General features: G+C 34.9%; 1 protein-coding gene across 1 annotated transcript; it reads right to left on the bottom strand.

The window, feature by feature from the left end:
• Positions 1–23,153: 23,153 nt before the first annotated feature.
• Positions 23,154–24,146, bottom strand: LOC114278106 (protein FAR1-RELATED SEQUENCE 5-like). The gene is made up of 2 exons (XM_082871729.1): positions 24,027–24,146; positions 23,154–23,906 (listed from the first exon to the last, which is right to left on the bottom strand). Exons 1-2 carry the CDS (start codon positions 24,144–24,146, stop codon positions 23,154–23,156), a joined length of 873 nt encoding a protein of 290 aa, XP_082727855.1.
• Positions 24,147–25,176: the final 1,030 nt, after the last annotated feature.

Below are 25,176 nucleotides of genomic sequence, written 5' to 3'. Positions count from 1 at the left end.
AATTTACCAAATTCAAATTGGCAGCATGTTGTCTCTTGTTCACAAAGTCGACTGATCCGTATTGTTCGGGTTTATAGGTCCATCAAGTCTCGTTTTAGTTGTTCATTTTTTAGACCATAACATATAAATTATTTATTAAAAAAATCAAGTTTTAAAAATCTAGAAATTCTTTAGATATTAATTTGTGATTATGTATCAATTTTAACTAGTAAATAGCAATCCCAATCAAACAATCAAGACAAATCAACACAACGATTTTATGTAGAAAAACCACAATTGGAGAGCCTCCAATTGTGATAAAAAAAACTACGGGCAAAAATCACAAAACAATCCACTAAGAAGACATAAAGGAATTACACAAGTATACTCCCAATTACCTAGCGAATACTCGCCCGAATCTAACCGACCCTTATGTGCCTCTTCCAGCCCCGTCTTCACCTCGGAATTGTCTTGTACAACGTTGAATCCACAACGCTGATGTTGAATCCACGACGATGAGCCACTCTAGAATCTATCAAAGCTTCAGGCCCAAATTTTCCGGACCCTACTGAAGAACAACTCTCTCTTTTGTATTAACGAAACAAACAATCCTTTGATATATACTTTTCAAACCATAAATCAAACTCAAATAAACATCAAAGAAACTAGCAAAGAAGCTCCAGATCAAAACCCTAATACCCAAGATGAAGATCTGGAAGCCAAATCTTAAAATCTGATAGAACCACATATTTATAGAAAACAGATCTGCGATCTCTGCTCGAGCGCAAGAATGGCCGCTCGAGTGGATCTACGCTCAAGCACAGGAATGGCCGCTCGAGCGGAAAAAAATAACTCCCAGTACTTTTGTAGGCGAGTGAAACTTCTGAAAGGGCGTGATCTCCGCTCGAGCGCAAGAATGGCCGCTCAACTTGACAAATAACTTCGATTGCAAGGCACAATTCGAGTTGGATTCTCATCTAATATTCATAGCCTCACTGAAATAAAAGATCGAATACAATTACAACTAAAAGAAGTTTTGTCTAACGGGATTGCCAAGAACAAAAATCTAACAAAGCTGACCTGATAGGCATAGCTATGTTAGTTCATGACATTTACTTGCAAAAAAATGAACGATGAATATTATTTGAAAATTAGACAATTTAGTTTTTGGAAGACAACTGTAATAAACGAATGTGGCTACGATTATTGAATCGGCTTGATTTTTTTCCTAAATGATCCACACTTGGTGGTCTAAAAAATGAACTGTTCGGATTATCAATACAAGACTTGTAATGGACTCCACAGATCCAAACATCACCGTCCAGTCCACTTTGTGAATTGAAGACAAGCTAAGCCCATTTAAATTTGGTATAAGTTTTCAATCTTAAAAAAAAATAAAAAATCTATACAAGTTTGAAGCAACGATTGAAATGCCCTTAAGGCGGATAAGTTTTAGAGAAATTAGTGATTTAGAAAAATTTCTCATAGAGGTTGGATTTCAAACTTCTTAAGAATTCAAAAACAAATACATACTATCAAACTAAGCAGATTAGAGCTGAGTATAAAAATTGAAAAAAATTATAAATCGGTCTGATTCAAACCAAATTACATAGTTTGGTTTGGTTTTCTCAATGTATAATTCAATTTTGGATTTTGAAATAGATGAACCATAGTTCACGGTTTGGTCCGTGATTTTATAGTTACGAATTTAGCTGGAACTAAATTGGACCATTTAGATTATGTATATAACTTGTTACTGAATGTAAATATTAAAATATTTTATTAGTATAAAATATATGTATTTATAAATTATAACTCTCTACTATTATAAAGTATATTTTTGTATAATGAAACTAGTTTTAAATAATCATGTAAACAATTCTTAGTTTGTGAATAATATTTTGTGATCATATTAGGAATAATGATAATATTTTTAAACTTCGCAGTTCCAAATCGAATCGAACCATGATTTAGTGGTTCGGTTCCGATTGATTTGGTTCCAAATTTGATAAAACCATAGATAATAGATTAATCTTGGTTTACAGCTAAACCGAATCAATCCAAACTACTCACCCTTAAAGCAAATTACACAAATAAAACTGAAAGAAATAAAGAACTAAAGTTTAAAAGATAAGTTTTGTAAGAGCTAAAGTTGCTCTATATGCTAGCTGAAACTGCTTCATGCACTCTTCAAGAAAGAATAAGATGCCATGTACTCTTGTTAAATTTTAGGGTTAATTATCAACTAATCCCATTAAGTAGACTTAAATACTAATAACTCCTATTGACTTTTTGAATGTACTAAGAAGTCTTACAATACTTATACCTATCAAGTTCTTTCATATATCATCCTTTTTTTTTCTTATATATATATATATATATTCGTTATCTCTCTCTCTCTCTACCATTTTTCCAAAAGCTTCACACCACCATTGTTTACCACCACTATCGCCGTTGCTGTCCACCTGCTGCCACCACCACTGTTGTCGTCGTCCACCCATCTTCTTTTCTCTCTCTCTCTCTCTCTCTCTCTCTCTCTATCATTTTTCCAAAAGCTTTACACCACCATTGTCTACTATCACCGCTGCTATTGTCATCCACCCGCCACCACTATCGTTGCTATTTACCCACTACCACTGTCGTTGTCTTTCACCTACCACCACCACCACTACTGTTATTCGGATGGCGCCACCGTTCACCAACTATCTCTACCATCTTTGCAGATCTATTTACACTTTACCATTGTAGATCTACAATCCACCGTTGTTGATTTACACAACCACCATATCACCATCGCCTCTTTTGATTCAAATTTAGATTTATTTTCTAGTGATAAATTTAGTAGTCTCTCTTATTATTTATGTATGTGGAAGATGATAGTGGATTCTTATAAGTCAGTGAATGAATATGAGTAAGGATGTCAGATATTAATGAATAAATTTATCAGCATGATCAATAAATTTATAGTGATAAATTTATCAATCTAGATTTATAGGTAAATAAGTCTAGTTAATAGAACCGACCCATAAGTATCCATTAGTTTTAATAATTAAATATGTAAGAAGCATTATGTGTTTTCTCATCATGTTCTATGTATACATGTTCAATGCCATCATCTATGATGTTTGCCTCAATTAATCTTTAATGTTTTCATACAATTGTTTTGGTTTTTCTTGCAAAGTCGGCCTTGTTATTGTTTACACTTGGAAAAAACTTTGCAAGTATTGTTGGAACATTTTATGTTGCTTGAATAATAATTCTCTCCGTAGTTGTTATAAAATTAAACCTTGAATGAGTCATTATGTCACGATCCCATCTTGCCCCAAACAAAATAGTGTGGTAATCGGTCAATAATTGCGGACTACCAAAGGTCTAACTTACAAAATAAGTTGGACTTATGATAATTGGGGCAAAATTTTCATTTTCAAGTGCGAAAGCCATTATTTCTTATATTTAGTCCATTTGAAAACATCCATTCAGAGTAGTGCATAACTATATGAAGTGAAAGTATATATTCCTCTTGGATTGTTATCTTACATTATTACATGATCTAAACAATAGGTAAAATACAACACTTATGACAAAAATTTACAAAGACAGTACAAACGTACAAGACCATCTTCTAATTAAACTTGTCTTCGTAATTGAGCTCTTCATCACCTACATATTTATGTTGGAAAATTTGGTTTATTAGGCTTATTTTGGTCTGACTTTGAGCCCAAAATTGAGTGGGCCCCGAACGTCATTTGGGACGGGTCCGAAAAGGTGAAGTGTTCCTTGCCGCGTGGCAAGTCACACGGTGAAGACGGTTCGTCAAAACCATTTATGAGTGAATGGGAACATGACGTCGTTTTCGGGTTCGTGGAATGGACATTTAAAGTTTTAATATGGGTTTCCTTAAGAGGCTTGTCCCACATTGAAACTTTAAGAGAGTTTTGTTAAGTATATAAGCTCTAGCCTACAACACTTGGGTTGGGCCCCAAGGGGCACCCCAAGTTTGTAGAAGGGAGGAGTTATGGACAAAGTGAACCTTAGCCCAAACCACCACACACGTGCGCGCCGCCGTCTATCCGGGCACGGTGTGGGTCAGGTCGGTTCTTGTATTAATTTTTTGGACAAAATTCATTTGAATTTTTTCAAAAAGTTCTTCTAATCTGGTCCAAATTCCATCTGTTGAACAATTAGTAACTGCCCAGACAGTTTCAAAACTGTCCAGCAGTGCTACAGTCCGAAACAGTGCAGGAGTTACAAACAAATTTGTTTGTATTTCAAACTATATTTGTTCAGTTTAAATATAGCATCTGTTTACTTCCTTGGTACCTGTTCGGGTCAAACATTTTTTGCCTATAAATACCAACATTCCAGCAGTGTTTAGGGATCCGAAAATCAGTCTGCAATTCATGCCTTTGCTGTCCAGATTTTATTTACTGCATTATTCTTCATTCTAGTTTTAGGATAAATTAAGAGAGTATAAGAACACAAGGTTCTAGTTCGCCGTATAAATTTGTGTGGAGTGCTACTACAAGTTTGTAAAGATCATTGTATCGTGGGAGATAGACGCTACTTAATCGTAAGCACCGTAGCGGGGCGAATCTGTCTTAAGGACAGAGTGTCACACACTCGACTTGGTCTTTTATTTTTTTTAATTCGGTTCGACAAAATATATTCTGTGAGTTTTATTTTATTTTGTTTGAATTTATTTTATTTACATAGAAGATTGTTCCTATAATCTTAAGACATATTTGAATTATTCTGTTTACAGAATTTTCTGTTTGTTTCCTTTTCTCTTTCTTCTATTTAAGAAAATTATTTTCCGTGGATTTACAAAATAATATTCCGGTTAGAAAAACAAATAGTGATTATATGCTATTTGACAGATAGTAGTAATATACTGTCTATTTTCTTTGACAACTAGTAATAATATACTGGTGTTATTAACAATTCAGAATATAATTTGTGGATTTTTTTCAGAAATTAATTTTGGTTTTTAGAAATTATTTTCTGAGTTTTCATTAATTAAAATTCTGTTTCAGTATTTTAATTATTGAAGTGTTACAGAAATTTAATTTTCTATGTGGAATTAATTTGGTTAAATAAAATTTTATTTTATTTCCAAATTAATTGGAAAATAAAAGTTACATTCTTGTTTCTTTTATTTTTACATAATTTAATTCTGTGATTTTGGATTAATTTTCTGTGTAGTATAAATTCCAATTATAATTTTGTTTTATAAATTAGAATCAATGGTTACTGAAACAAATGCTCAAACAAGTACTACTGTGGTGGCTGCAATGACGCCAACCCCCTCTCCTGTTGAGGTAGTACTGGTAAATCACGGTGAAAAGCCAGAGAAGTTCTCAAGAACTGATTTTAAAAGATGGCAACAGAAAATGCTGTTCTATCTTACAACTCTAAACTTGGCTCGTTTTCTCCGTGAGGATGTTCCTATTTTGAAAGAAGATGAAACCGACCAGCAAGTGGTTGCTGCGGTTGATGCCTGGAAACATGCTAATTTCCTTTGCTGGAACTACATCTTGAACGGATTTGACAACACATTATACAACGTCTACAGTCCTATCAAGACAGCAAAGGAACTTTGGGAGTCTTTGGAGAAAAAATACAAAACGGAAGATGCTGGCTCAAAGAAATTTGTGGTTGGCAGATTCTTGGATTTTGTAATGGTTGATTCAAAAACTGTGATCAGCCAAGTTCAAGATTTCCAACTCATTCTGCATGACATTCATGCAGAAGACATGTCTTTCAGTGAATCTTTCCAAGTTGCAGCCTTAATTGAAAAATTACCACAAGGCTGGAAGGAATTCAAGAACTACCTCAAAACACAAGCGCAAAGAAATGTCTATGGAAGAACTTATTGTGCGTTTGAGGATTGAGGAGGACAACTGCAATTCTGAAAAGCGGGCTGGTAAGCATCCTATGGAGTCTAGGGCAAATGTGGTGGAACATGCTTCAAAAACCAAGAAATCAAAGTCTTCTGGAGAAAGTTCATCATAACGCTCTAAAGGGAGGGAAAATAAAAAGTACAAGTTTAATGGCAAATGTTACATCTATGACAAAGAGGGACATTAGGCCAAAGATTGTCGTAGCAAAGGCAAAAGCAAAAGAAGAACAAGTAAGAAGCCTGCTCAAGTCCATATGAACGAAGTGGACAATATTTCCAATGGTGTAGATGACATCAATCTTTCTGCAGTTGTTTCCGAGGCAAATCTTGTCAGAAATCTTAAAGAATGGTGGGTGGACACTAGAGCTACTCACTACATTTGTGCCGACAAAAAGATGTTCACATATTATTTTACAGTGGACAATGGTGAACAACTTTTTATGGGCAACTCCTCAACTTCTAAAGTTGAAGGACAAGGGAAGATTGTTTTGAAGATGACATCTGGAAAGGAACTCACTCTCAAGAATGTGCTGCATGTACCGGACATTCGCAAGAATCTTGTTTCCAAAGTAAGAATCGCTTTAGGCTAGTATTTGAGAGTGATAAATTTGTACTTACTAAGAATGGGATGTATGTAGGAAAAGGTTACATGTCTGATGGCCTTTTCAAGATGAATGTAATGACCGTTATACCCTCAGTTATTAATAAAAATACATATTCTTCTTACTTGCTTGAGTCTTCAAATTTATGGCATGGTAGATTAGGACATGTTAATTATGAATCTTTGCGTAGATTAATTAATATGGAATGTTTACCTAAATTTGACATTGATTCAAATTATAAATGTGAAATTTGCGTTGAGGCAAAATTATTCAAAACTCCTTTTCATTCAATTGAAAGAAGTACGGAACCACTTGAATTAATTCATAGTGACATTTGTGATTTTAAATCAATTCAAACTAGAGGTGGGAAAAAATATTTTATCACTTTTATAGATGACTATACTAGATATAGTTATGTTTATTTAATTCGAACCAAGGATGAAGCTTTGGAAATTTTCATTCAATATAAGAATGAAGTTGAAAATCAACTTGGTAAGAAAATCAAGAAACTTAGAAGTGATAAAGGTGGTGAATATGAATCACCTTTTGGTGAAGTTTGTAAAGAACATGGAATAATTCATCAAACCACTGCTCCTTACTCACCTCAGCAAAATGGAATTGCTGAAAGGAAAAATAAGACTTTAAAAGAAATGATAAATGCCATGTTAATCAGTTTTGGATTACCTCAGAACTTGTGGGGGAAAGCAGTACTTTCTGCTAATTATATACTTAATAAAGTACCCCGAAAGAAAGTGAATCAAACACCTTATGAAATGTGGCATGGTAGAGTACCATCCTACAAATACTTAAAAGTGTAGGGGTGTTTGGCTAAAGTGGCTATTCCTAGTCCTAAAAAGACTAAGATAGGTCCTAAGACCATTGATTGCATTTTCATTGGTTATGCTAAGAATAGTAGTGCATATCGGTTTTTGATTCATAAATCAGAACATACCGAAATGCATGTAAATACTATTATTGAGTCTCGGGATGCATCATTCTTTGAACATGCATTTCCAAATAAGACTGGACAGGAGACTAGTAACAATAAAAGATCTCATGATGCTATTACTAGTCAGGATCAAGAACATGATCAAGAACAAGAGTTAGATCAAAATGAGGAAGATGAACTTAGGCGTAGTAAAGGTGCTAGAACCTCAAAATCTTTTGGTCCAGATTTTCTAACATTTTTGTTAGAAAATGAGCCTTTAACTTTTAAAGAGGCTATGTCCAGTCCTGAAGCTCCTTTATGGAAGGAAGCTATCAATAGTAAAGTTTAATCCATCTTGCAAAATCACACTTGGGAATTGGTGGATTTGCCACCAGGTTGTAAACCTCTTGGATACAAGTGGATTTTCAAAAGAAAATTGAAAGCGGATGGAAAGCGGATGGATCAATAGACAAATACAAGGCAAGACTTGTGGTCAAAGGTTTTAGACAAAAAGAAGGTCTTGATTACTTTGACACATACTCACCGGTTACTAGAATAACATCCATTAGAATGCTAATTGCCATTGCATCTCTATACAATCTAGAAATTCATCAAATGGATGTGAAAACCGCTTTCTTAAATGGTGAATTAGATGAAGAGATTTACATGGAACAACCAGAAGGTTTTTCAGCTCCAGGAAAAGAAAAGAAAGTGTGTAAATTGGTTAAATCATTATATGGTTTAAAACAAGCACCAAAGCAATGGCATGAGAAATTTGACAAGGCAATGATGTCAAATGGATTTAAAATTAATGAATGTGACAAATGTGTTTATATTAAAAACACGGACAAAGGTTATGTCATTGTATGTCTTTATGTAGATGATATGCTCATCATAGATAGTAATAATGATATGATTAAAACTATTAAGAAAATGTTCAATAAACATTTTGACATGAAGGACATGGGCATTGCTGATGTAATTCTTGGTATGAAAATTACCAAAACATCAGAAGGTTATGCTTTGTCACAATCTCATTACATTGAGAAAATACTTGACAAATTTAGCAAAGATGATGATCATCTTGCTAGAACACCTGTAGATGTTAATTTGTATCTTTTTAAGAATGTACAGGAAAGTATTTCTCAATTAGAATATGCCCAAATTATTGAAAGTTTAATGTACTTGATGAACTGCACTTGCCCGGATATAGCTTATGCAGTAAGTAAATTAAGTAGATATACGAGTAACCTGGGAGTAGAACACTGGAAAGCGATTATAAGGGTTCTAAGATATCTCCGATTTACTCGTAACATTGGGCTTAATAATACTAGATATCCAATAGTACTTGAAGGATACTGTGATGCAAATTGGATATCGGATACTAGAGACTCAAAGTCCACCAGTGGGTATGTCTTTACTCTTGGTAGAGCGGTTGTATCTTGGAAATCTTCCAAACAGACTTGTATTGCTAGGTCTACTATGGAATCAGAATTTATAGCTTTAGACAAAGCTGGGGAAGAAGCAGAATGGCTTAGCCACTTCCTTGAAGATATTCCAATATGGCCAAAACCGGTGCCTGCTATATACATACATTGTGATAGTCAATCAGCAATTGGAAAAGCGCAGAGTCATATGTATAACGGTAAGTCACGACACATTCGTCGTTGACATAACACCGTGCGGCAACTACTCTCTAATGGAATTATTTCCATTGAATATGTGAAGTCTAAAGACAACATAGCAGATCCACTAACCAAAGAGTTAGCAAGAGAGTTAGTTGAAAACTCATTGAGGAGAATGGGACTAAAGCCTATTAATTAAGAGTTACCACAACGGCAACCCAACCTAGTTGATTGGAGATCCCAAGATCTAGGTTCAAAGGGACAACCGAGTGGTGTATGACTCAGAAGAATCACTAGGGAGTTAAACTCCTACCCATTTCTATGATGAAATAGTGATGACTGTAGAGTTTGAGGTTAAGTAATACTTTTAATGATTCTTATATCTAGGTATACCTAGTGGAGTATGGCAGGATACTCTTCATAAGAATCACCTATATGAGTGTGAACTGGGCCGGTTCTATGAGATTTGTGAAGGGTTACAATTCTCTAGAGCACTCATGAAAGACCAGGTTGTTCAAGGCCAAAATGAACACAATTGTGAAAACTAAACTGTGTCAGGGGATATACTGTGTGAGTTCTATTGTCACGGTTTACACAAACGGCTGAACAGTTCAAGACATCATATTCACTGGTTAGCTAGTAAATCCGATAGTGCCTCACAAGGGAAGGTTCAAAGCCAAAAGTTACCTATCATTTGCAGAATATTTCCAATTTCTGTACTCTCTGTAATTAGATCATGTTGTTGCATTTTCTCTCCATCAAATTCCATTCATGTGGGGGATTGTTGGAAAATTTGGTTTATTAGGCTTATTTTGGGCTGACTTTGAGCTCAAAATTGAGTGGTCCCCAAACGTCTTTTGGGGCAGGTCTGAAGAGATAAAGTGTTCCTTGCTGCGTGGCAAGTCACACGGTGAAGATGGTTCGTCAAAACCATTTATGAGTGAATGGGAACATGACGTCGTTTTCGGGTTCGTGGAATGGACATTTAAAGTTTTAATGTGGGTTTCCTTGAGAGGCTTGTCCCACATTGAAACTTTAAGAGAGTTTTGTTAAGTATATAAGCTCTAGCCTACAACACTTGGGTTGGGCCCCAAGGGGCACCCCAAGTTTGTAGAAGGGAAGAGTTATGGACAAAGTGAACCTTAGCCCAAACCACCACACACGTGCACGCCGCCGTCCGTCTGGGCGCGGGTGTGGGTTGGGTCGGTTCTTGTATTAATTTTTTGGACGAAATTCATTTGAATTTTTTCAAAAATTATTGCGGGAAAAATTAATTTAAAATTAAAACTTGAATTCAAATTTATTGTCCAATAATTATGCTTCTAATCTGGTCCAAATTCCATCTGTTGAACAGTTAATAAACTACCCAGACAGTTTCGAAACTGTCCAGCAGTGCTACAGTCCGAAACAGTGCAGCAGTTACAAACATATTTGTTTGTATTTCAAACTGTATCTATTCAGTTTAAATATGGCATCTGTTTACTTCCTTGGTACCTGTTCGGGTCAAACATTTTTTGCCTATAAATACCAACATTCCAGTAGTGTTTAGGGATCCAAAAATCAGTCTGCAATTCATGCCTTTGCTGTCCAGATTTTATTTACTACATTATTCTTCATTCTAGTTTTAGGATAAATTAAGAGAGTATAAGAACACAAGGTTCTAGTTCGCCGTACAAATTTGTGTGGAGTGCTACTACAAGTTTGTGAAGATCATTGTATCCTGGGAGATAGACGCCACTCAACCGTAAGCACCGTAGCGGGGCGAATCTGTCTTAAGGACAGAGTGTCACACACTCGACTTGGTCTTTTTTTTTTTTTTTTTTTAATTCGGTTCGACAAAATATATTCTGTAAGTTTTATTTTATTTTGTTTGAATTTATTTTATTTACACAGAAGATTGTTCCTACAATATATATATATATAAGGAATAGGGGTAAGCCGTTGCCCATTGTATAGTAATGTAGTAAATTCGTAAATGAATGAATATCGACAAGCTTTAATAAAATCAAGCACAAGATCATAGTTCAAACATAACATAATTTGTACATGATAAAACAAAGCTTAACTTGCAAGCATATACATAGCGATGAACATTCCAAAGGTTTCAAGAACATCAAGGTCCACAATAGGTGGCAAGAGGAGCTTAGTTAGCAAGATGTTGTTGGCATGATTTCCAAATAATAAAACAAGATCCAAGGTGTCATAGAAATACATGATACAAGAGTATATCATGTTCATTCATAGTAAAATATTAGCATAGTTTTCATAAATATAGCATAGGTTTAGCATTTCAAATCATAGTTTAACAAACATAACCTTACTACACTACTACTCACAAATGGCTCTTAAATATGAGTTTCACCACCAAAGTGCTTGACCTACACAAACAGTCATACAAACACCGATAAAGCGAAATGCAAAATAAACGCGTCAACTTAACCTCGATTTTCTTCCTTAACCACTCTTACTTCAGTCAGTTTCTAAGCCTTGTTCAATCATATTTTAGGTTTCAAAAGAATTTAATGAGGTCTGGTGCATCAAAACAAGCGAAAATGATGAAATCGGGTGAACGTGTTGGCAAATCCATTTGGGCGAATTTGTTACGCTTGAAAAATCTGCTCGTGTAGATTGAGGCAATAACTAACATCAGTAGTGCACTTTCAATCTTCTTGTGCAGTATTTAAATCCGCACGAGCGGTTTTAAGTAGGTAGAACAGGTTAGTGTGTGTTCTTGATGTTTTCTTCCATTCTCTTCCATCCAAAGCTTCAAATCATGATATTTCGAGTCTCAAAACATAAATTAATGATAGAAAATAGATGGAAAAATATTTGTATGCAATATTTCAAGCTTCAAACTAAATCAAAACATGATTTTCACAACAAATCTTCAAAACTTATTTTATTTTCCATACCCTTCTTTTTATTCTTTCAAGGCATGAATTCAAACTTATAAAACTCTTGAAATGTTCATAAAAACATGAGGCTTTAGCTTCTCATGCAACAAGAACATCACAATCATAATCAAAATATTAAGGGTTCTAATCACCTAGCTTGTTTTCCGACCTATTCATCTCTTTTCCATTCTTTTTCTAATTTCTTCATTACTTACTCAATTAAATCCTAACTTCTTTCCAATCTTAGTAGGTAGGACTATTACAAGATTTTGGGTTAACTTACCTTTTGGATGATCAAAAGTGGTGTTCTAGGTTGATTTCCTCAAACGCTCTTCTTGTCTCTTTCTTTCTCTTTTATTCTTCTTCTTTCTCTTTTCTTCTCCTTTTTTCTAGGTCTTTCTTTCTCCAGCAGATTTTCTCTTCTTTGATTTTATCTTATATGACAAGTGAGACAAAAGGCTAATAGAGACAAAAAGGGGAGGCATGTGTTTGCATCACCTATGTGCTTGCTTCATCAATGCCTTAATCTCTATCATTAGTTTAATTAATCAATCTTAATTATAATTAATCAAGGTTAGTCTCTAATTTAACTCAATCTTGATTAGCTTAATTAATCCTAATTAAGATTCATTAGTCCTACTTAATTAACACTAATCCCGATTAACAAAATAATACGTAGCATCAGATTGACAAGTACATTGCTCTAAGATTTTTAAGCTCCTTGATTAGTGTTTCCTGAAATATCTAAGTGTTCAAAATTCACATTCAAATCTTTCCCCTAACTCTTTATGTTCACCAAGGTTTCCATGGCAAGTCTTTTCTTTCAAATTCAAGCATCCCTTACCTCTTGATAATCTTTAAGTGTTTTTATTCTTAAGTTTGTTTCATCAAGGCATGTTTCTCACTTCTAATTTCTTACCAATTGTGTTCTTTTCCTAAGGTTTCACCTTAGAAATCCATGTTTCTATCTCTAGAATACTATAAAGTAATTAAATTAAGGTAGGTATTCAGTTATGTTAGGTAAAAATGCTTTTGATGTGATACACACTTGCTTGCTATGCTCAAGAGGTGACTAGTTCCTAAGCCTTAACAGTTCATAGTGAAATTCACATATTCAAAGCTTCTTAACTACTCATTTCTAAGCTTTATCTGAAATATTTTGTGTAACGAGATAGTTAATTTGACTTAGAGTATTCAATGATGGATAATCATATAGTTATAGCACTTGGTATTCTTTGGAGTGTCACACATTAACTCATTATCTCTATCTTCTAGTCTTACTAAATCAAAATGTTTAATTTGCTAATACGTAATCGATGTTAATTAGCGTTGGCTTAATTAGTTTTGGTAGAACTTCATGAACATACAACGATTTTGAAAAATTACTAGTCCATATTTATTCAAGAAAAAGTATGATAAAATCAATATTTAGATAAAAATTTAAATTTTTTATTAGAGCTACAATATAAATTTGTATTGGGATTCTTTGACTTAAACATATTTGAACTAATTTGCAAGCAAACATTCCTTCCAACTGTGCTGTATTGTAAATTTATTTTCAAAAATGGAGACTTTGAATCATTTATGTACCCTCTTTAATGGAGACTTTGTATTGTAAATCTATCTTTAGGTGATTGTTGACAATCCCTTTTACTCATAACCTTGTGTTCACGAATAGGTTGTGAGTTCAAACCCCATATGAGATGTTGGGGGTGATCCCTTTCCCCCTTTTGCTTGATAGAGGATAGAGTAACTCGTAATCAACGTTGAAAAAAAATGACAATCTCTATTAAATGATTTCATTTCATATTATGTATTATAAGGTTTCAATTTTTTGTATTATTTTTGCTTATACTAGTGAATTACCCATGCCTGAAGGCACTCGTAAAATAATTTTACACCAATTTAAATCAGTCACTCCTATGCAATTGACTTACTCAGCCCTCTTTCCCTCTCAATGAATACTATATATTAAGTCAAATGGTCTTTTTAACCAAGAGCCTTGTTTATGGCTTCACCAAAAGTAGAAATATAGTGGAATTGTTTTTAAATATTTTCTTTCTATTTTTTAAGTCTTTAGTTTAGTTGGTTGGTTTTTTTTTTTTTTTTTTGGATTTTAATACCTATGTTCTTGACTAAATATTAATTTAACTATACATTTTTAAAAAAAAGTTTGGAGTTCTCCTTTCTATTATCTTTTTATTTGATCAATTTACTTTTTATTTTATTTTATTGAAGAGCCCGATTCAAGAACAAATCAAGGCTAATTTTTTAATATGTTCTATAACTTAGTTTTGATCATTTGGTTGTGTACAATATTTTTGTTGGAATAATTCCTTATGTGTATGGTGTGGAACACATAATCATTGCATCAAATATATTACCAAATTATATAAAAAAAAATATAAGTTGAATATAACGTAAATTGTTTGGGTTAAACCAAATCAAACCATATACAGAAAATCAGAAATACTTACAAAAAAGTAGAAAACTTATAAACAGATTGTAAAAATTTGGAAACGAAACCAAATGTGATCGAGGCTTGTGTTGGACACAATTTCCTTAAGACAAATTCGTTCCCTGCTACGGTGCTCATGAGTTTTTATTAGATATTCGTCTCCCAGTGTAATGTCCCAGAAATAATTGCTATAAACCATCCACGATATTAATTACATAATAACGAGTGATGAAATACTTATCTTTCATATCTCCTAAATACTTATACAAGTGGTAACATATGTAGGTATAAATTCATAAATCTAACCCTGAATCTATAGCATATATACAACAAGAGATAAGGTAAGAAAGTAAAACAGATAAATAGGTGCCTTAAAGGCTTACAACTTTCCAAGATAGTAGTTGGTTACAACAAAAGTGGACTTTAGGTCCAATACATTTAAAGCCCTTGGCTTTATAAAACAACAAAATGAAGCTCTTGCTCCAAATCCTCCCAAGCTACTGTCTTGGCGGAGGCATATCATCAGCACTTGAATTATTTTTCCCACATAGGGTGAGCCAAAGCCCAGTAGAAATAATCCAACACAATATATGAATCTTAACAAAGCTATAAGGTGAATGCATATGCAATGCTCGTGCCAAAATATTTTATGTCTCTTTCCAAAACCATGCCATGCCACATTAATATCATAGTTCATAAATCTTTTCCTTTGTAATAGAAAATAGGGCAGTAAATCACACTCTAGGAATTGCAAAACAATATAACCTTTCTCGAAAATTTTGTCCGAAGGAAACCGTAAACCGAGACCCATTTAAACGTAGGCTATAAAAGCACTACTATTGCCATTTCACAAAAATTTAGTCTGCGGGATCGGCACCCATGTATACGCGTAGTTTTTGAGACTTTCACCTTAGACACTCAGGCTAACTTAGTTCAACATTACAATTCATATTTCTCAGATTCACCATTTTTCTCAAAACGATAAACATTTTCAATGTATAAGTGTGAAACAATAATCAATGCAAATGAATGAGAAAATAGTTTCAATTCTCTTAATTCACATGTAATTTCTACAACAATCATAGCTATCTTTTACCGATAGCCCAAAACAGATAATTTATATTCCATAAAGGTAAACTTTCCAAGTCTCAAGAGGTGAGTGATAATACATATCCAACTTTACCATCCTCATCAATACCAATTTAATTTCATAGTTTCAACATCAATTTCATTTATTAATACAAAATAAATATTTTAGACATTTATAGCAAATCCCCTTCTTCTTCAAAAACACATTCCGCATATCTAAACCAATAATTTCATCACAACTCAACCTCATATCCACTCCCACACCCATTTCCAATGCATCCATTTAAAAACCCCTCTTTTGATTTTAACCCTAGGTTTGTCCAAAATCCTCCAAAATCATGAGATTGTTTTATAAAGACAAATAGCTAAGTCAAAAACCATAAAAGAGTTTAGAGAATCCCTACCTCATACTTAGAAGATGAGAAAAGGAGTGAGAAGACTCTAACCATGCCGAATCCAATTTTCTTTGGATCAAAATGAAGCTCTAGGTGAACTTTACATTTTTAACAAAGGGAGTAGATCAGGTAGTGGTCATTTGCGAAAATAGATTTCAAGAACTTTTAATGAAGTTGAATGATTTTCTCAAAATTATTCCATTTTTGCAAAAATTCAAACCATTCTTTGGACCAAAAAGAGAAAATTTTTGGTGCTCACAGCTTGACTCACATGATTTCAAAATGGAGAAGTAGAACAAGCATGCTAGTCAAACTCTTATGTTGATCAAAATCTTTTTAGTTAAAAAACCAAAAGTAAAGGTCAAAGCGATGAACTAGGGGCACATTCGAGTCAGGTTTTATGTCCTTTCCTCACACTCTCAAGTCCTCATCACCAAGGTGTAGACCGCCCGAACTCCGCTCCGTGCGCAAGGACGCGAATCATGGTTCTAGCTACTACAGTTCGGACTCCTGTCACGATTCTGAATCTAATCTCACAAAGTGCAATGTAAGACTGATAAATCACCAAAGAGTCCAAATCCGACAAATCGTTTTGAAAAATCAATTTTAAACAAGAAGTGCCAAACATGGACTGCTTTGCCAGATTTCAGAGTCGCCATCTAAATATTTTGTTTTGGGAAATTTAGGAAACCTTGACTCGTGCCTAAGGCCACGTGTCCGTCATCACCAAAGTTGCCTCGGCTCGGGAACTTGGGTACGAGAGGGGAAGGTCCTGAAATGAGTACCCCCGCTCGCCCGATCAAAGGATTGGCCTCTACTAACATGATATGTTGTTTTTGAAAACACATGTGTTCTTATTCCGGTTTATTAGCTAACCTTACTATGTGATGCACATAGCACACAAGTATAGACTCAATCACGCGGATTGGGTACGAGAGGGAAAGGTCCTGAAATGAGTACCCCCGCTCGCCTGATCAAAGGATCGGCCTCTACTAACATGATATGTTGTTTTTGAAAACACATGTGTTCTTATTCTAGTTTATTAGCTAACCTTACTATGTGATGCACACAGCACACAAGTATAGACTCAATCACGCGGATTGAAACAAAACAACTCGTGTTTGTTTTGTAAAATGGTTTGAAAGTGCTACTTGCAAGTAGGCTAAGACATGGATTTTCCACCCTCAAGTGGGATTAGAAAAACATGATTTTGCCACTTCAAGTGGGCTAAAAACTCACACTCAGTGAGTTGTTCCAATTCAGGCAATCAAACCTTCATCTACAGGCATTCATGCAGTTAAACACTTAAGCAAATAGCCTCATGGCAAGCATACTTTCATGGCAGTCACTTACACGCATGCAAGGATGCTAAAGCATAAACACTCACAGTGTACACCGAGCCAAAAAAGAAGCTAGTTAGTAATCAATGCATGATCCTAGCTATGTCAACAACGCCTAATGCAGCACATGCAAAAATGCAACTAAGATAGGCTCGGCTATTCTAAGATGTCATATGAATGCTACACTTGATACATGTATTCAAATAAGAATTGAAGATACAATGCAGTTTGAATGATGCGTCGAGCCCGGTGCATGCAATACGAATGAATGATGCACGTATGCAAGCATAAGGATACTACTTGAAATATGCCCTAAACTAACCATCGAAAGCGGTTAAGTAAAAGGGAGAAAGAAATGGGGGTTGGAAGACATGCATCACACACACGCACATTTATTACAACAGTTGTGCCCTTTCAACGGAGGGTCCGAATAATAAGCTAACTAGCTAATCTAAGCTAATTAAACTACTTATTACAAAACGAAACTAATTAACTAACAAGTTAACTAATTAGTTATTACAACACAAATGAATAGCTAAGTGCATTAACTACTTAAGTACAAAACCAAATAGCTAACTAAGCAAAGCAGTTAAGTAAAGCAGTTAAAAGGAGCCTCGTGGCGAGAAGTGCATGCATGCTCGGTCGCCTCGTTCGGAAATCCATTGCTGTGCCCCAACTTGCCTCTGTTTGTAATTGTTCTCAGGACATTGTACAAACCTCCAAATAGCTTTTACTCCATCATGGAGACCTACAGGAAGGTTGCCGACCACTCATTGGTGTTGTAGACCACCTAAGTATGCTGCAGACCAGAAAAAGTTGTCGGCCAGCCACTTTTACTGCGACCACTTTTTCTGGTCTGCTGACCAGAAAATGCTGCCCAACTCCAGTTTGCTGCAACAGAGAACAAGAAGGGGCACGGCAGTGCATTTGCAAGATATGTGTGCACAACCACTCTCCCTATCATTTCTCAAGCTCAAGGGAATGTAGTTCTTGACTCTCGGGCCACCAACCGAGCATCGCAATGCACGATGGCCGAGAAGCCAAGATTACACGAATCAATGTCAATGAATGCACAAATAACACATAAGGGCCTTAAACTCTATCATGCATGATCAAGAGTGTCAGCGATCGAGAAATGAGGCACGTTTCATCACTTCAAGTATGAAACGTTCTTCGTTTCTCGTGTTTGGATTAACACCCTATCCAAACACAATGCAATGCAACTCAAGCATGCCAAACACAATGCAATGCAACATGAGCATGTCAAGCACAATGCAATGCATGCACATGCAAGTAACATGCAAACACAATGCAATGCAAAAACATGCAAACAACATGCTATTCTACCAATGCTAGGATGGCATGCCCAAGATTCTATCATGCAAACAATGCATGCATGGCAAGTTTAGAAGCTAAGGCATCAAAGCTAGGAAAGAGCATCTCACAAGAGGCATGCAATACAATGCTCAATGGACTTAAACCGAATATGGACAGACCTAAATCATGCCAAAACAGTGGCCAAAATGCTATGAAAGGATGGTATGTAAGGCAAGATGGTGATGCTCATGCAATGGCTCATCAACTAAGCATAAGAGCACAACTCTCTAACATGATCAAGAAGTGATAAACATGGAAATGTGATAACACTATATGCTCTGAAATCATATATGAAATGATGCCAAATCATCCAAACAACACAAGCATAGCATGCTAGGGACATGAAAACACAAGGCTAGTCAAGCCTATTGCACTACAGCTATGCAATACATGGACCATAAGGCCAAGAGTACCCAAAACAATCCTAGAGCATGTCAAATCAAGGCTAAAACATGCACGGAGTATAGCCAAAATAGGATAGCATGAAAGGCATGAAGCATGGAGTATGCAAGGCCAATAAGGAGGATTACACTACACCTACCAAAACCAAGCATGAGATGACTTTACCAACAAAAATCAGAGTTGTAACATGGTAAAACAAGACCAAATACACACTAAAATGATAGCCCAAAAGCCTAGGCAAGATGACATGCATATTGGCTCCTACTTAAGGCATAAAGTATCAACCCTCCAAAGCATTGAATGAATGAAAGATGTGAGGGCATGAAAATCAAACATGCTCTGAAATCACATACCAAATGATGCCAAATCATATGAATAGCCCAAATAATGCATGCTAGTGGACTCAAAACACAAAGCTAATAAACAAGAATGCACTATGGCTACACGAAGCAAGGCATGCATGACCCAAAACACTTAAATCATACCTTAAGCATGCTAAAACATGGCCAAAAGTTTGTTGAGATAGGACCAAAATATGTTAGAAAGATGAGCTATCAACACAAGCATGTAAGGCTAGTTTGCAAGGATTACACTACAAGTGTATAGAGCATGCAACGGTGGCCTAAACTAAGCCAAAACGAAGGTATGCCATACTGAAATAAGGTCAAAAATAGGTTGAGATGGAGCCAACATATGCTAGATAAACATACTCAAACATGAGGCCAACAAGGCAAGCAACCAAGATACAAGGAGAGAGGATGACCCCCTCCTATTGGGCGGGTTGGGTGATTTAGAATTATCTGAGGATATGACTTAAAATATTGCAAGCTAGGGGGAATGACCATATATCCAACCACATGTAATAGGGAAAATATGTTATATAATGTGATGTTTGCAAAATCTGTTATCAAGATTGAACTCTGTTTATGGATCACATCACTATGAATGCATCATTATGCATCAGTATGAGGCAGTTGAATATGTTGGTATTTTTTATGTAGGTAAAAAAATGGCTTCATCTTCTACTAATAATAGGAACATAAGATTAAAGCCATGATTGTGTGATTATGGAAAAAAAGCTTCCATGTATATTGTACGAACCAATGAGAATGAAAATCAAGGATGTGTGTTTTTTGTTTGCCCAACAAAATATGTAAGTATTTGTTATATAAATTAATCTTTTACTTTTTACAAATTTCATTTGTCTGATTTGATTAACAGATTCTTGTGCATTGTAGAGTGCGAACGAACACTACAATTGCTTCAGGTTCGTAGATGATGATGACGACGACATTACCTCTACAATCCGTTCCAATGTTGGACCTCGGACAGATATAAGAATAGAAGAAATTAATGATCTAAGGAGAAGGCTTGGTGAGATGGACAATGTAATTCATGAGCATGATAGAAGGCTTCAAAGGATGGAGAAGATTTTTAAGGCAATGACTTATGTCATTGTATTTTGTGTATTTTTGTACTTTATCATGTAAGTGACTCAGTTGTTAGGTTTTGGACCATGTTATGAATGTAATCTATTTTTCTACTTGTTTTGTATTTTGTTGTTGGTGCTTAAAAATCTGTTGGTTGCTTAATTAATAGGTGAAAAATCTGTTGGTTACTTATTTAATAGAATTATGTTTGTGGCTAAAAATCTGTTGGTTATTTAATTAATAGGTGAAAAATATATTGGTTGCTTAATTAATAGAATTATATTGGTTGCTTAAAAATCTATTGGTTGCTTATGAATGTAGACTCTGTTATTATATATGATGGTTGCTTAACAATGTGTATAATATGTATAATGTGCACATTTCTTTGACTTCTATTGAGATGTATATTTGTTATTGAGATGAATATTTCAAGAATCTGTTGGTTTCAATGAGAAGCATACACACAGGTTGAAGGACCTTGAATGAACCTATTTCTTTCAAGAAATCTGTTAAACCTGTAATTGCTTTCAAGAAATCTGTTGAATCCGTTGAACCTGAAATCTGTTTCAAGAAATCTGTTGAAGGATCTTGAATGAACCTGTAATTCACACAGACATAAATAAAAGGGAACAACAACTTCCACCAATTCACACAGACATGAATAATTTGCACAGACATTGTGTTGAACCTGTAATTCACACAGACATAAAGTCAACAGGTTTCTTTCAACAACTTCCACCAATTCCACCAATTTTCAATTCAACAAAGACGTACACACAGGACCTACAATTCACTCAACAAATTCAACAAAGACATACACACAGGACCTACATACACACAGAACTTGTAATTCAATTCAACCTAAAATGGGACAGCCACCAATTCCATCAATTTTCAAATGAAGCCAAACAATCCGAAGTTTACAAATGAAATTCATGTACAATTAGCACTTCGAAACTAAAAAAAAAAGGGACATTCGGATCCCTATCGATGTTCAAGTCAACAAAATTTGATGATACTATCGAACTTTGACTGCTAATATTGTTGACCATTCCAGCTTGAGTATGAGATGTGCTTCCAATTTCGTCCCCAATTGTGCTAACCAATGCCTGTAAAAATAAAGTAAATATTACAAAAAAAATTCCACAAACATATTCACCAATATAAAATTTAATTTGTCGTAAAAATACATTCAACACGTACCGGTACATACATACTGTCTTGTGTGGCATCCATACAAGGCAAATAGTAAGGTTGATTTGGTGGCACCTAATGATGAAATAGTAACACAAGTTAATTAGTAATTTGAAGCAATAAAATTAAAATCGAAAAAAAAACACGAAACAACCTTCATATTTAACATGTACTGGTTCATACATAGTGTGTTGCACGCCTCCCGTACAAGGAAAGCTTAACTTACGAGGTTTACCTTGACGCACCTTCTGACCCTATAGTACCAGACATTGATGAATATTTTAAGGTTAACAAATTCTGAAATATACATATGTAGTGCGGAATGAAAAATGTACCTGTACTGGATTAGCCTTCTTATTCTTTCCCTTTAACCGATTCACTATTGCATTAACCTTGCTAACCTTCCATTTCGTACATGGACGGCCTCTTCGTTGAGCAACCAAAGGACTGAGTACCTTGTGAGTGATGCTTTCTCTTGTAGTATTGATACGAGGTGGACTTTTTGGTGAAGTATGGGAAGGTGGTAAAGTACTACTTGAAGGTGGTAAAGTACTAGTACTTGGCACATTACTCGCACTACTTGATTGAACTGTTCTCACTTCATCCTTGATTTTCATCAACCCAAGTTGAATCACTTTGTATTTACCATCATCATTGGTAGCAAGTTCTAGGATCTCATCCAACGTGTTGTGATAGTTATCATGCAACTTTAGATGTAGAGAAGATCCAAAGTTAGTATATGTGGTTGGAATGCATGTGTAGCCACTTTCCAAGTCTTTTCTCCATCTCGAAACAATGTCTTTATTTGGCACCTCATAAATGGATCTCTCAATGAGCACACAAACTGAATGGGCACACATAATACCTCTAAACTCAAACAACCGACACATACATTAGAGCTCACATTCAGTTGAATTAAAGTACACAACAAATTCCACTTTCTTCATCCTATCACCCACAACAACAGCCTACCTCACATGATAGGTACAAATTGCTCCCTCTTCTTTGATAAGATTTGCATGACAATACACTAGACGCTTCATTTCTAGTTGAACTTCTTTAAATTTTGAATTAGTGTAAGCTGCACGAAATTGCTTCTCAAAACGATACACTGTTAAGCAATCATACAATTTGTTACGAGACTTAAAATCTGCTTTTGTCTCCTTCTCTACCTTACTTCACAATGCATTGTCATACTGCTCAACAAATTGCTTTAAGGTTGTCTTAGAGTTCACATATCTATCAAAGAATGCATTCATATTCTCACTTCGTTGTGTAGTTAACATGCCAGCCCAAAATATGTTTTTAACATAGGCAGGAATCCACTTATGTCGCTCATAGTATAATACCCCCAACCACTCGTTATCATTCAAATTGAAATTTTCAATCATTGCTTCCTTGTGTTCCTCAAATTCATCTTTTTTGAATGAATCATAAACTGCATTACTCGAAGTAACCTTTATGGACTCATATTGCAAATATCCTCTCAATTTCCCCGGAATTTTCTTCATAATATGCCATAAACACCAACGATGCCGAGCCTATGGGAAGACAATTTCTATGGCATTTTGCATAGTTCTGCACTGGTTAGTTATAATCGCTTTTGGGGAAGTATCTGACATGCAACTTAACCATTCTTTGAATAGCCAAACAAATGTCTTTGTGTTCTCATTACTTAGCAACCCACAACCAAACAAAATTGACTGTCCATGGTGATTAACTCCTACAAATGGAGCAAACAGCATATCATATTTGTTTGTCAAATAGGTTGTGTCAAAAGAGACAACATCCCCAAATGCTTTATAACCCGCCCTACTTCTTGCATGTGCCCAAAACAAGTTTCGCATGCAACCATCTTCATCAAGGTCAATTGTCGAATAGAAGTTCGAATTTTCTTCTCGCATTTTATGAAAATAAAATGTAATTGATTCGGCGTCTCCTACCCCAAGTCTCAATCTTCTAGCATTCTGAATATAATTCCCTGCATCTTGTTCATCAAACATTAATGCCTTATATCCCCCCGCTTCAACAACTATGGAATGAAAATTCCTAGCAACCCCAATCCCTGCTGCATCGTTAACTTCTAGTCTCCTCATCACCGGAGTAAGAATCCTCTTATTCATTGGAAAATGTCGTGAGTCAGTCGGAATCAAATCATGAGTGTGCTCAAGCACAGCTATGGTTAACTTATATCTTCCATCTTTTTGTAGAGTGGCTTTAACCCTTTCTTTACAATCCACTTTTGACGACAAAGATGGTTCGAGGGGATTTACTTCTGATCTTTTTGTTCTATTCTATGCCCGAGTACATTCAATTCCAATGTACTTTACTTCCCCATCCCTTGTTACTTTTTGTGTTCTATAAGCTATAGCAAATCCAAGTTGTTTCGTATATTTTGCGTAATATGCGTATACTTCTTGCTTTAAGATAAAATACATCCCCTTCTTCGGTTCTTCAACTTCATCACTCTCATTAAATTCAACATTGTTATCTTGTTCTTCAACTTCCTCACTCACATTGAATGAATTATTCATTTAATCAATATCCATTGTAGCTTCGAAGTGAAATAGAATAGAATAGACATTAAGAGAGCACAAATTATCATAGGCAGCATGAAAAAAAAATTTCAGTGAAGTCTAACACAACAAATAAAAAAAACATTGGCAGGTTCACTACATAATTTTTCACAGAGCAATAATTTTTCATAGAACATTGAATTATTCATTGAATCAATTTTGAAATTATTTAACATAGGAGCATTTCATGAAGTTCAGGAACATTTCATCAATTTTTTATAGAACATTGAATTAAGGAACATTTCTCAGTGCAAATTATTTAATCATGAAGTTCACCACATAATTTTTCATACACATAACATTGAATTATTCATTGAATTAATTTGGAAATTATTTAACATAGGAACATTTCATGAAGTTCAGGAACATTTCATCAATTTTTCACAGAACATTGAATTAAGGAACATTTCTCAGTGCAAATTATTTAATCATGAAGTTCACTACATAATTTTTTACATAATTGTCATGGATTAATCAATGAGTAATGAGATTTTAAAAACATAGGGTCGAAATTAATCATGGATTTTTCACAAAACAACAATGTTCATGGATTAATCATGGATTTTTCACAAAACAACAATATCTAAATTTTTCACAGAACATTTTTCGTGGATTAATCATGGATTAATTTTTCACAAAACATTTTTTCATCAACAGAACATATTTTTCATCAACAGCAATGTTCCTTAACAGTAGCAGATTTCATCAACAGATTTTTCTTTTACATTTCATCAAATATTTCCAGGAAGAGATTTTTGCAGAGTTCAGTGTGAAACCCTAAATTAAAAACAAAACCAACTAATGGGTCAAGGACCATGAATCATAAACAACATCAATCATAAGCAACAGAAAATTGTCATAAGAAGCATGAATCAAACAGCCTCGTCGGTACCTTTCGCACACGCAGCGGCAGCGGTAGTGCCTTTTGCACACACAACGGTAGCGGCAGCCGCCGTCGGTACTAGTAGAAGCAGCATCAGCCTTGTCG

This window comes from Camellia sinensis, chromosome 5 (genome assembly GCF_055761805.1).
Source record: "Camellia sinensis isolate YWXY chromosome 5, ASM5576180v1, whole genome shotgun sequence".
Lineage (NCBI taxonomy): Eukaryota > Viridiplantae > Streptophyta > Magnoliopsida > Ericales > Theaceae > Camellia > Camellia sinensis.
The sequence above is the reverse complement of the archived record's forward strand: the minus strand, read 5'-3'. Positions and strand labels throughout refer to the sequence as shown.

What these genes read in the sequence shown, in the direction of transcription:
- LOC114278106 (XM_082871729.1), bottom strand. Translation starts at nt 24,146, where the DNA reads ATGAATAATTCATTCAATGTGAGTGAGGAAGTTGAAGAACAAGATAAC. An exon ending in ATTTTATCTTAAAGCAAGAA is followed by an intron (nt 23,907 to 24,026) that starts GTATACGCATAT and finishes ACTCGGGCATAG; the next exon opens with AATAGAACAAAAAGATCAGA.